Source organism: Sinocyclocheilus anshuiensis, unplaced genomic scaffold (genome assembly GCF_001515605.1).
Source record: "Sinocyclocheilus anshuiensis isolate Anshui unplaced genomic scaffold, SAMN03320099.WGS_v1.1 scaffold1242, whole genome shotgun sequence".
NCBI lineage: Eukaryota > Metazoa > Chordata > Actinopteri > Cypriniformes > Cyprinidae > Sinocyclocheilus > Sinocyclocheilus anshuiensis.
The window spans coordinates 54,650-66,843 of NW_015554140.1; the positions used below are offsets into that span (position 1 = coordinate 54,650).

A 12,194-nucleotide genomic window follows, 5' to 3' on the forward strand; every position below is an offset into this window, starting at 1 on the left:
ACAATTTTTTTTTCTTTTTTCTTGCAGTTGCAAGTTTGTATCAAGTAATTCTGAGGAAAAAAATTTGCAATTTGCAATTCTGGCTTTTTTCTCAGAATTGTGAGATTTAAACACGCAATTGCAAGTTATAATGTCCAGTTCTGAGGGGAAAAAAGACTGATATGCTCTCAGAATAGCGAATTTATATCTCGCAGTTCTGACTTTATAACTCGTAATCGAGAGTTTATATTATGAAATTCTGAGAAAAAAAGTCAGAATTGTCAGCTTATATCTCGCAATTTTGACTTAATTTCTTACAATTGAGAGTTTATATCTCGCAATTCTGAGAAAAAAGTTGAATGCGCATGGTGGAATTTATTTGGTAAATGTGTCTCCATTGTACTTTATGCACATTTTTTCTTATCGGATGAAAAGTTTATCGTACTCAAATGTGCGCATACGTTTTTTTATGCGCATTTTCACAATTTGTGCGCATCTTGGCGTTTCCATTCAGCATTTTTTTAATGCGATATTCCAAAATGTGCCTAAAAATAGGTGGATGGAAACACAGCTAGTGTTATTATTTTTACACAGGAAGCATAATAACACATCTCTGTGTGTGTGTGTGTGTGTGTGTGTGTGTGTGTGCGTGTTAGTCTGACTGATTGTGGCATGTTTTGTCCTCAGGCTTGAGCTCGAGATGCTGCGACTCTTCTATGTGAGTCTCTGTGCTCTTGACTCTATAAGTGCAGTGATCCAGGCTGTTCTGCGATGACAGATGAAGCAGGAGGGAGGAGACGCGCAGCTCACACATACACACACACACACACACACACCTGACGGAGGCTTGATTCTTCAGCTGTGTTCAGCATGTTTGTCATGATCAAAAACTGGCTGCTTGGAGCCACCGAAGAGAGCGAATATAAACTGCTGAGCACCGAGTGCAAGGTAACACACACACACACACACACTGTAATAACTCTCTGATTGATTGAAGTGATAGTTACTGATAGTTCAGCTCACATCACTCTCTGCACCATCACTAACTAATTATCTGCATGTTAACTTGTGCTTGTGTTTCCTTCGTATGAATCTGAGATTACGTTTGGCTCTTTTTCATCACAAAATCGAACGAAAGAATTGAGAAAGCAAGAATCAAGCCTATTGTTGGAGCTTTATGAGTTTTACATATTTGCATTCTGACATAATGTGCACAACAATTAAACACATGGTCACAACTGTCATGTAAAGAAGTAGTAAGTTAAAAGTACAATTTTAAGTATAACATGGTATTAGTATATTGAATTAATGTAGCAAAAATGTTAAACATCTTTGTGTCTGGAGGTGATTGAGATCTTTGCACGACAGTAGTGTTACGGTGGTGACAGTTCGAGGTGAATGTCTGTAAAATAATGCAGAAAACCTTCACAATGTTAATAGTAAGCTTGTGGCGAAACGTGTTTTCGTGTGATTCTTTTGTGCTCGTGTCACGTCGAGATGAATCTCAGACATTGAGCTGAAATGTCACACAGTCGTGAGATCTGAGCCGTTAAAACACTCTTAATTACAGCTGATACACAATACACACACACACACACGTTACGCACGTTCAAATATGAATAATTAAACACATGAGCTAATATTAGCAGAGCAGCATTAATTACAGAGTCCAACTGACACCTAGACAGACAATAATTACCACTCACACACACAGTGATTCTGTGTGTGTGTGTGTGTGTGTGTGTGTGTGGCTGAAGGCGTTTATTCTGCTGAAATGAACTGACTCACTGCTGACTGTCTGTCCCTCTCTGTGTCTCTCTCTATCTCTGTCTGTCTCTCTCTCTCTGTCTATCTCTCTCTCTGTCTCTGTCTGTCTGTCTCTCTCTCTCTCTCTATCAATTCAATTCAATTCAATTCAAAATTGCTTTATCTCTATCTCTGTCTGTCTCTCTCTCTCTTTCTGTCTCTCTCTCTCTCTATCAATTCAATTCAAAATTGTTTTATCTCTATCTCTGTCTGTCTCTTTCTGCCTGTCTGTCTGTCTCTCTGTCTGTCTGTCTATCTCTCAGGATGGGGTGAGTTATGAGGTGCGCCGCTATGATGCGTGTAAGCACGTGTGTGTGAGTCTGGAGGGGCGGAACTTTGATCAGGTGTCAGGTGATCTTCAGCGGAAGCTTCTCGCCTACATGAGCGGTGACAATGAACAAGGTGAGCCAATCAGAGTCCTGCAAAAAGACTCGCAGCCAATCAGAACTCTGCAAACAGACACACAGCCAATCAGCTGCAAACAGACTCGCAGCCAATCAGAGCACTGCAAACTACATAGAGATTGACCAATGTATCGATTTTGGCGATTAATCGGCACCGATAGTTAATTGGCGGAACTATCGGTTATCGGCAAAAACCCATGCCAATAGTTTTCTGGGTTGCGTTTGTTGCTGGAGCGACTGAAAAGTGTCTGCGGTCATTATACAGAACGAGAGGGAGAATGGCCTCTAGAGGCATATCACTGACAGCACCTGCTGTTTGTTTTGACACCTGATTCTTTCCACTTAATTTGCTGACTAGATGCTGCATTAGTGGAGAAAGAACAGCACTATGTTTGCTATCAAGGCTGAGAGGATACGAACATTAGCAGCACCTCAAGCAGTTAAAACAATGTGACCAAAAAAGTCCAGCTCAAATGTTTATTGTCACGATTTAAAGCGGTGACGTGAAAAAGCAAACTGATGTGTTCATTCAACCGACAGAAAACAATTGTCCCTTGTTAGAGTGTGTTAATTTCAACATTTACTGATATATTTTTACATTTTCAAGTTGCTTTTGTTAACATTAATTAACTAACTTTAATGATATATATATATATACTGAACAAAATTATAAACGCAACACTTTTGTTTTTGCCCCCATTTTTCATGAGCTGAGCTCAAAGATCTAAGACTATTTCTATGTACACAAAAGGCCTATGCTGTGAGGTGGATGGATTATCTCGGCAAAAAAGAAGTGCTCACTAACACAGATTTAGACAGATTTGTGAACAATATTTGAGAGGAATAGGCCTTTTGTGTACATAGAAATAGTCTTAGATCTTTGAGTTCAGCTCATGAAAAATGGGGGCAAAAACAAAAGTGTTGCGTTTATAATTTTGTTTGCGTTTATAATTTTGTTCAGTGTATATATAATTAATATTTTTTTATTCTTTTACAAAATATGTCCTTTAAAAAAAAAGAAAATAAAAATAGTAGAGCACTATTTTAGTTTCCATTCAGTAGGCCTTTTCCATCAGATGATTAATCGGTATCGACCAGTGTGGTCCAACCTAGTTATCGGTATCTGTAAAATCCAATATCGGTCAACCTCTACTGCAAACAGATTCACAGCCAATTAGAACACTGCAAACAGACAAGCAGCCAATCAGAGCACTGCAAACAGACAACCAGAGAGTGCCAGTATAAAAGGTGAGACTTTGTAATTTGTTACTTTTGATATGTAACAAAGATTATTATGATTGCTGGATGGACCCTAACCTACAAATAAAGTTTGTGCATCAACAGAATGTGATGTTAACATAGAACGTATCTTGTTTACTGTGTTCATCAGCCGTATTCCTGCTAGAAGTGTTTGAATGATCTGTGTTTTGTGTTATTATCTGTGTTTGCGCAGGTGAGGTGATGAACACGCCCGTCCCCATCATCTTCACCGTGTTTCCGCGTGACGACGGCTCGTTAAACCGCCGCCTGGTCGCCGCTCTGCGCATCCCATCATCCTTCCAGATCGCCCCCCCGTCCCCGACCGACTCGTCCATTCGCATCGAGGAGCGGCCCGGCATGACCGTATACGTCCTGTACGTCAACGCACAGTAAAGCCCCGCTCACACCAAGAGCGATAACTATAAAGATAACTATAAAGCCAATCAGAACACTGCAGACAGACATGCAGCCAATCACAGCCAATCAGAGCGCTGCAAACAGATACACAGCCAATCAGAGCGCCGCAAACAGATACACAGCCAATCAGAGCACCGAAAACAGACAGATAATTGTGGACGATATCGTCTGTTTATTCTAAGCATATGCTCATCTGCTGCTTGAAATTTTCTTGAGCTCTTTACAGCAGGATAGATTCTGATTGGCTGTCAATGTTTGTATCGTTCATCAGCTGGGGAAAAAAAATCGTTCTGAAAGTGATTCCAACGATATCGTTTCTCTGTACCTAAACGTTCATGCAAGACATAACAGATTATGTTTGTGTGAATCTCGCCAAGACATATTTCACAATAATGTACTTTATAGGGAGATTTGTCTTATGTACGCGCTTTGCAAATATCAGTCAGCGCGATTGTTTTGTTTTCATCAGCATGGGTTTGAAAACATACTCCTAAAATGATCTTTATTTGTACGTTTTCTGAGAGATGTTTAATTACTATTTGGAGCATTGGGATCGCTAGAAGAGGGCTTAATGAACTTGTTTTTGTGAAAACCTCAAATTCGACAAAAACTGACATCTTTCACTTCTTTTGCCTGTAACTCAAAATTGTGCATTCACACTCATTTAGCCAGCACGGCTCACATATCTTTATCGTTATCGTTATAGTTATTGTCATTGGTGTGAATGGGCCTTAAAGGGATAGTCCACCCAAAAAATGAAAGTTCTGTCAATAATTACTCACCCTAATGTCGTTCCACACTCGTAAGACCTCCGTTCATCTTCAGAACACACATTAAGATATTTTGATGAAATCCGAGAGCTCTCTGACCCTTCATAGACAGCAATATAACTGAAATGTTCCCAGGTCCAGAAACGTTAGAGAGTATGGATTTTGCTTTCAACGCTGATTACATTGATTACGCTCTGGAGAAAGCGTGCATATACATCGTGGTACTCTCCAAAATGGCGGAAGACAGTAACTCGGGGGAGAAGAATTGTTGAATAAAGTCGTTATTTTTGTTTTCTTAGCACTCAAAAAGTATTCTCGTAGCTTCGCAAAACTGAAGTTGAGCCACTGATGTCACATGGACTGTTTTACGTTTCTGGGTCTGAGAACATTACAGTTGCGTTGCTGTCTATGGAGGGTCAGAGAGCTCTCGGATTTCATCAAAAATATCTTAATTTGTGTTCTGAAGATGAACGAAGGTCTTACGGGTGTGGAACGACATGAGGGTGAGTAATTAATGACAGAACTTTCATTTCCAGGTGAACTATCTCTTTAACTCCTCCTCTCTAGCAGCGAGGGCACTGAGTGACGTCTGTCTCCCCCTGCAGGCGGTTCAGTGGTTTCGTGGGCGAGAGCGAGTTTCGTGCGGAAGCGTTGCGACTGATGTGTACGCTGGGAGACTCCGCCCCCTTCCATCGCAAACAGTACCTCTGCTGCATCTACGACCCTCCGATCAAACCTTACGGCCGGCGTAACGAGGTGTGGTTCCTGCAGGACGAGCCCTGAGACACGGATCGTAACGTGTGTGGATAAAATTACCCATAATCCCTTTGTGACGTGTTGAGTTCTAGTAGAGTGCAGAGGAACGCAGCGGTTTGTGTGTTTAAGGCTTCCACTTATTTCAGCTGTACACAAACAGCCGCTTGACATTGTATAAACTGGGATTTGTTATCATGTTGTTTTAGTACACACTGGTTTATGGCGCAGACAGTTTTAGCATTTACTGCACTTTGTTGTTCTTCTCGTTATATTCCTGTAGCAGCTAATGAATCTGAAGTCTTACTCTCCATCTCGATGTACACTACCAGTCACAAGTTTTTGAACAGTAAGATTTTTTATGTTTTTAAAGAAGTCTCTTCTGCTCACCAAGCCTGCATTTATTTGATCCAAAGTACAGCAAAAAAAGTTATATTGTGAAATATTATTACAATGTAAAACAGATGTTTTCTGTGTGAATCTCTGTTAAAGTGTAATTTATTCCTGTGATGCGCAGCTGAATTTTCAGCATCATTACTCCAGGCTTCAGTGTCACATGATCTTCAGAAATCATTCTAATATGCTGATTTGCTGCTCAAGAAACATTCTTCTTCTTCTTCTTCTTCTTATTATTATTATGTTGAAAACAGCTGAGCATAATTTTTTTTCCCGGTTGCTTTGATGAAAATAAAGTTCAGAAGAACAGCATTTATCTGAAATAGAAATGTGTTGTAACATTATAAATGCCTTTATCATCAGTTTTAATCAATTTAAAGCATCTTTGACAAATAAAAGTAGTAATTTCTATACCTCCCCCCCTCACAAAAATGCACAAAAATATATATATATATATTTACACTGACTCCTAGCTTTTGAATTGTATAGTGTGTAATGCTACAAAAGCTTTTTATTTCAGAAAAATGCTGATCTTTCCATCTTTCTATTCATCAAAGAATCCTGAAAAAAAAATTACTCAACCATTTTAAATAATAATAATAATAATAATAATAATATGTTTCTCGAGCAGCAGATCAGCATATTAGAATGATTTCTGAAGATCATGTGACACTGAAGACTGGAGTAATGATGCTGAAAATACAGCTGCGCATCACAGAAATAAATTACAGTTTAATAATTTAATAATAATAATTTATGCATTTAGCAGACGCTTTTATCCAAAGCGACTTACAGTGCATCAGGCGATACATTTTTTACCAGTATGTGTACAAAATGTGTACATTTTAAAATAGATTCAAATAGAAAGCAGTTATTTTAAATAGTAAAAATATTTCAACATTTTACAGTTTTTGCTGTATTTTGGATCAAATAAATGCAGCCTTGGTGAACAGAAGACACTTCTTTAAAAAGCATTAAAATATACTGTTCAAAAACGTGTGACTGGTAGTGTATCATCTACTGTATCTCTCTCTCTCGTTTTCTAATGCAAACACCTGGTCAGAGTCCCACAGCCCCTCATGTTGATCTGCGGTAGATGATGGTGAAGGTCATAACTAACCCGTCTGACCGCCGAGAAACACCAGCTGTGGATTCTGACTGATTAAAGATTGGTTTTCCTGCACTGTGGAAAATAAATAAAATCTGTACAATTTACGGTAAAAAACCAGCAGCTGTGGTTGCCAGACTTTTACCGTAAAAAACCACGGTAGCAACATTTTTGGTTTTACAGATTTAACTTAAATTTACATTTCAAAAACGTAATTCCATTAACTGATATAATGTTAATATACCAACCTATGGAAGTACTGAAATCTGTTTAGTACCTTTGGAATACACTGATAACCAAAAGCAGGTGCTGATGAGAAAGTCACATGATGAACCAAAGCCCATCACAAGCAGCTTTTAACTATAGAATTGGTTCAAAGTCAGAGTTGGAAATGTCTTGGGAGAAATTTTTTTTTATTATTTTTCCAAAAAAATGTTATGTATGCAAATTGTATAATATCCAAGGTACACATGTCTAGTAATTGTGCAATCAATTCTCATATTGTATTTTCAGTAAGTTTTGGAATATTTGTCCTCTCCCCAAATTTGTCACTACCGAAACACCGTAATAATAATTTAATTACAAGCGTTATATTGACCTATTACGATTTTGCTTACATCTAGATTGTAAATATATTTATTTGCTATGTTATTACAATTTTTCAAAGGTAAATCAATAACAATTACATTTTTAACAATATTTCAAGTGTAATTTATGAGATTTTTACAAAGATTTCTTTGTAAAAGGCATAAATTAGATCATACTGATTTCAAAGTTAAAGGTGCATTAGTTTGAATATGCATTAAACCAAAAGCTATCATAACATCTTGATAATTCAGTATGCTTTATTTTTGACAAAACATCCCATGTTTCGGTAATGACCATAATGCTTGGGTAGCGACCACATCACTTTAACTTGCATACTAAAACACTACTAAAACACAAAAAAATGGCAATAACTGTACTAAAATGTACATTTAATTAACTTAAAATTGTTTATTTCCCCCAAATATGAGGATTATGTGTTCCCTTTTGTCACTACCGAAACAATGGTGACATGTTTCAGTCGTGACTGTTTTTTTGGAAGTTATCCCATTGAATTGTCACTACCGAAACAAAGACGTCACAACCGAAATGCACCTTTTTTAACAATATTTCAAGTGTAATTTATGAGATTTTTACAAAGATTTCTTTGTAAAAGGCATAAATTAGATCATACTGATTTCAAAGTTAAAGGTGCATTAGTTTGAATATGCATTAAACCAAAAGCTATCATAACATCTTGATAATTCAGTATGCTTTATTTTTGACAAAACATCCCATGTTTCGGTAATGACCATAATGCTTGGGTAGCGACCACATCACTTTAACTTGCATACTAAAACACTACTAAAACACAAAAAAATGGCAATAACTGTACTAAAATGTACATTTAATTAACTTAAAATTGTTTATTTCCCCCAAATATGAGGATTATGTGTTCCCTTTTGTCACTACCGAAACAATGGTGACATGTTTCAGTCGTGACTGTTTTTTTGGAAGTTATCCCATTGAATTGTCACTACCGAAACAAAGACGTCACAACCGAAACGCCACCAAAATGTTTCAGTCGTGACAATTTTAGATATGTGTACCACTGTTCAGAACCATGTGCTGATCAGCATCTTTGAGCAAGTTTCAAAAAACTAAACGGTTCCCGTAAAAACTAGGTTCCCGTAAAAACTAAACGTTACGGGATAATTCCCAAAAAAGTGTGCTTCATTGCAGAAAAAAGGTGTTCGGTAGTGACGTTCCTTAAAGTTACACACAGATTTGTTATGCTTTTGAACACATTTACCTCAAAATGATGGGACCTATGTACTCACACCTTGTAGCTACTATATAATATATTATATATATATATTTCCTGATCATAAATTTAGGGGTGTGGTTAAAATCAGTCTCGGCCAATGGACTAAAACATACACTGTTTCGGTAGTGTCATGGAAAATGTGGGACACATTTTTTTACATAAAGTTTCATAATTTACAAAGAAAATATAACAATTCTTGAATACTTTTTAAAAGAATAAAAAAAAATAATAAAATTCAATATTTTCATAAGTTGAAATTTATAGGTTAGGGTTCCGGACAGCCACCTCCCAATTGAAAGTTAAATTATTTAATCTATGACACAATGAATTTAATATTATTAGTGAAACGTGCTCATTTAATCAAATTTTTTGTATCTATCTATCTATCAACACCTTAGCAACCACCCCGGATAGCCTAGCAATGGCCCTAGCAACCACCCAGAGTACGCTAGCAACTGCATAGCAACACCCAAGCAACCACCCCGAGTACCCTAGGAACCATTGGCCCTAGCAACCACCCAGAGTACCCTAGCAACCGCATAGCAACACCCAAGCAACCACCCCGAGTACCATAGCAACGGCATAGAAACACCCTAGCAACCGCCCCGGGTACCCTAGGAACCATATAGCAACACACTAGCAGCTAGACAATTGTTTTATCTATCTATTTATCAAATGTGAAATGTAACGCAGGGAATTCTGGGAACGTAAATTTACGCTTTGTTTTTTTTCCACTGTAAATTGTGCATTGTTTTTCACTTCCAAAAACTGAATGCTAACATAAAACTCCTTGCGATGTCCAATGCAGTTTTGACTTCACATCTCTTTAATTATCTATCAAGCACCATTACATGATTTTGTGTTCACATACTCCATGCAGGTTACTACTGTAATCATAATAAACCGTTGTGTAATTTGTGCTTGTGTTCTCAAGTGTTCAATATACAGCCTAGACTAACCGTCTTAAACCGCAGTAGCTAGTGAAGCTCAAGACCTTCGCGGATCACTTGTTTTGAACCAGTTTTCCATCAAGGTCACGTGATTCCGGTAAACGATGCTTCGTTGCGTGAAACCGTTTAGAAATGTAAATGGCTGGCGGCTGATCATCTGAAGCGAGTCTGAACGTGAACGAAATGAACAGAAACACAAGGACAGTGACAGAATGTAGAGCTTTATTCGTCCGTCTACACCAGACTGATCCACTTATGAATTAGGATTATAATATTATCAAAAGGAATTTACAGAAGAGTTCAGCATCACACACACACACACATTAAAAACGGAGTAGGTAGAGATAGAAGTGTTAATTTGGCTAAATAGTAAAACTGCATACATGAATCGGCTGCATCAGCTCACGCCGAATCAAATGAACCGATCAGAACGAATCATCCAGCGCACGAGCGAACCGCTGCGGTCCTCCGGAAGAGTCTGTGTTCGTGTCGCTCAGTTGTTCTTCTTGTCTGGATTCTCGGGAGGGAAGTACGGAGGCGGCTGATCCTGAACCAACAACAGCACACACACACACACACACACATGAGGAACCGACTCAAATGATTCGCTTCACATCAACATGAGCATGCACTTCCACACTGAGAAATAAACTTGATTGAATCAGATGGGGAAGGTGTCTCTGTATAAAGGTGGTGGATCAATAAGAAAGCAGGTTCTGATTATTTGTATAACTTATACAACACTATGAAATCCCTTTTATGGTCTAATCAGTAGAATTCATTTAACAATTTAATAATGAATACAAATGCGTTTTTTTTTCTTCTGGATTTTGTGGTTTATGATTTAACACAGAATTATCATTATAAATGAATTCATAAGCAATTTAATCAATATTTAAAATGCCATCAGATGATTCACAGATTTGAACTACAGATTTTAGCAAAATGTGTCGCAGGCGACCAAATCACGGCCTAAATCACAGTGTGTGTGAGCCGGGCTTTAGTTCTCTTTGTACTTGTTTTAATTATTCCACTCTCACAGTTTCGTTAATAATTGCCTCCAAAACTGAATCTGATCTTTATTAATTTTACTCAAAATAACTATAGTACTCTTTTTTTTTTTTTTATTATTTAAAAACTAATAAAAATTACCCCAAAAAAAGTTAAAGAATACAGAAACTAAAACGAAAATGTGGCTGAAATTAAAATGAATAATAAAAGAAAAGGCATGACTATAATAGCCGTTAATAGAGTTGTGTTGTTTTAGTGTTGTGTTGTGTTGTGTGTGTGTGTGAGAGAGTGTGTGTGTGTGTGTGAGTGTGTGTGTGAGTGTGTGAGAGAGTGTGTGAGTGTGTGTGTGTGTGAGTGTGTGTGAGAGAGAGTGTGTTGTGTGTGTGTGAGAGAGTGTGTGAGTGTGTGTGAGAGAGAGTGTGAGTGTGTGTGTGTATGTGTGTGTGCGAGAGAGAGTGTGTGAGTGTGTGTGTGTGAGAGAGTGTGTGAGTGTGTGTGAGAGAGAGTGTGAGTGTGTGTGTGTATGTGTGTGTGCGAGAGAGAGTGTGTGAGTGTGTGTGTGTGAGAGAGTGTGTGAGTGTGTGTGAGAGAGAGTGTGAGTGTGTGTGTGTATGTGTGTGTGCGAGAGAGAGTGTGTGAGTGTGTGTGTGTGAGAGAGTGTGTGAGTGTGTGTGAGAGAGAGTGTGAGTGTGTGTGTGTATGTGTGTGTGCGAGAGAGAGTGTGTGAGTGTGTGTGTGTGAGAGAGTGTGTGAGTGTGTGTGAGAGAGAGTGTGAGTGTGTGTGTGTATGTGTGTGTGCGAGAGAGAGTGTGTGAGTGTGTGTGTGTGAGAGAGTGTGTGAGTGTGTGTGAGAGAGAGTGTGAGTGTGTGTGTGTATGTGTGTGTGCGAGAGAGAGTGTGTGAGTGTGTGTGTGTGAGAGAGTGTGTGAGTGTGTGTGAGAGAGAGTGTGAGTGTGTGTGTGTATGTGTGTGTGCGAGAGAGAGTGTGTGAGTGTGTGTGTGTGAGAGAGTGTGTGAGTGTGTGTGAGAGAGAGTGTGAGTGTGTGTGTGTATGTGTGTGTGCGAGAGAGAGTGTGTGAGTGTGTGTGTGTGAGAGAGTGTGTGAGTGTGTGTGAGAGAGAGTGTGAGTGTGTGTGTGTATGTGTGTGTGCGAGAGAGAGTGTGTGAGTGTGTGTGTGTGAGAGAGTGTGTGAGTGTGTGTGAGAGAGAGTGTGAGTGTGTGTGTGTATGTGTGTGTGCGAGAGAGAGTGTGTGAGTGTGTGTGTGTGAGAGAGTGTGTGAGTGTGTGTGAGAGAGAGTGTGAGTGTGTGTGTGTATGTGTGTGTGCGAGAGAGAGTGTGTGAGTGTGTGTGTGTGAGAGAGTGTGTGAGTGTGTGTGAGTGTGTGTGTGTGTGTGTGAGTGTGAGTGTGTGTGAGTGTGAGTGAGAGTGAGTGAGTGTGTCTCACCATGGGCATGTAGACGCTGTGTGGATTGCTGGGATTGTAGAA

At 38.8% G+C, this 12,194-nt stretch overlaps 2 protein-coding genes across 2 annotated transcripts in view; one reads left to right on the forward strand and one right to left on the reverse strand.

The window, feature by feature from the left end:
- The first annotated feature begins 821 nt into the window (after window positions 1-821).
- LOC107670539 (heme-binding protein 1-like) lies at window positions 822-5,712 on the forward strand. The gene is made up of 4 exons (XM_016463183.1): window positions 822-927; window positions 2,049-2,187; window positions 3,643-3,823; window positions 5,242-5,712. The coding sequence occupies exons 1-4, from the start codon at window positions 850-852 to the stop codon at window positions 5,417-5,419; spliced, it is 576 nt and encodes a 191-aa protein (XP_016318669.1). The 5' UTR covers window positions 822-849; the 3' UTR covers window positions 5,420-5,712.
- A 4,183-nt stretch (window positions 5,713-9,895) lies between these two features.
- LOC107670540 (WW domain-binding protein 2-like) overlaps window positions 9,896-12,194 on the reverse strand; it is a 5,000-nt gene continuing 2,701 nt past the window's right edge. Inside the window, exons 7-8 of the mRNA XM_016463184.1 lie at window positions 12,153-12,194; window positions 9,896-10,242 (exon numbers count right to left, since the gene is read on the reverse strand). The exon at window positions 12,153-12,194 is cut by the window's right edge and continues 44 nt beyond it. Coding sequence (XP_016318670.1) covers window positions 10,189-10,242; window positions 12,153-12,194 — 96 coding nt within the window. The 3' untranslated portion in view covers window positions 9,896-10,188. The remainder of the gene's footprint in view (window positions 10,243-12,152) is intronic.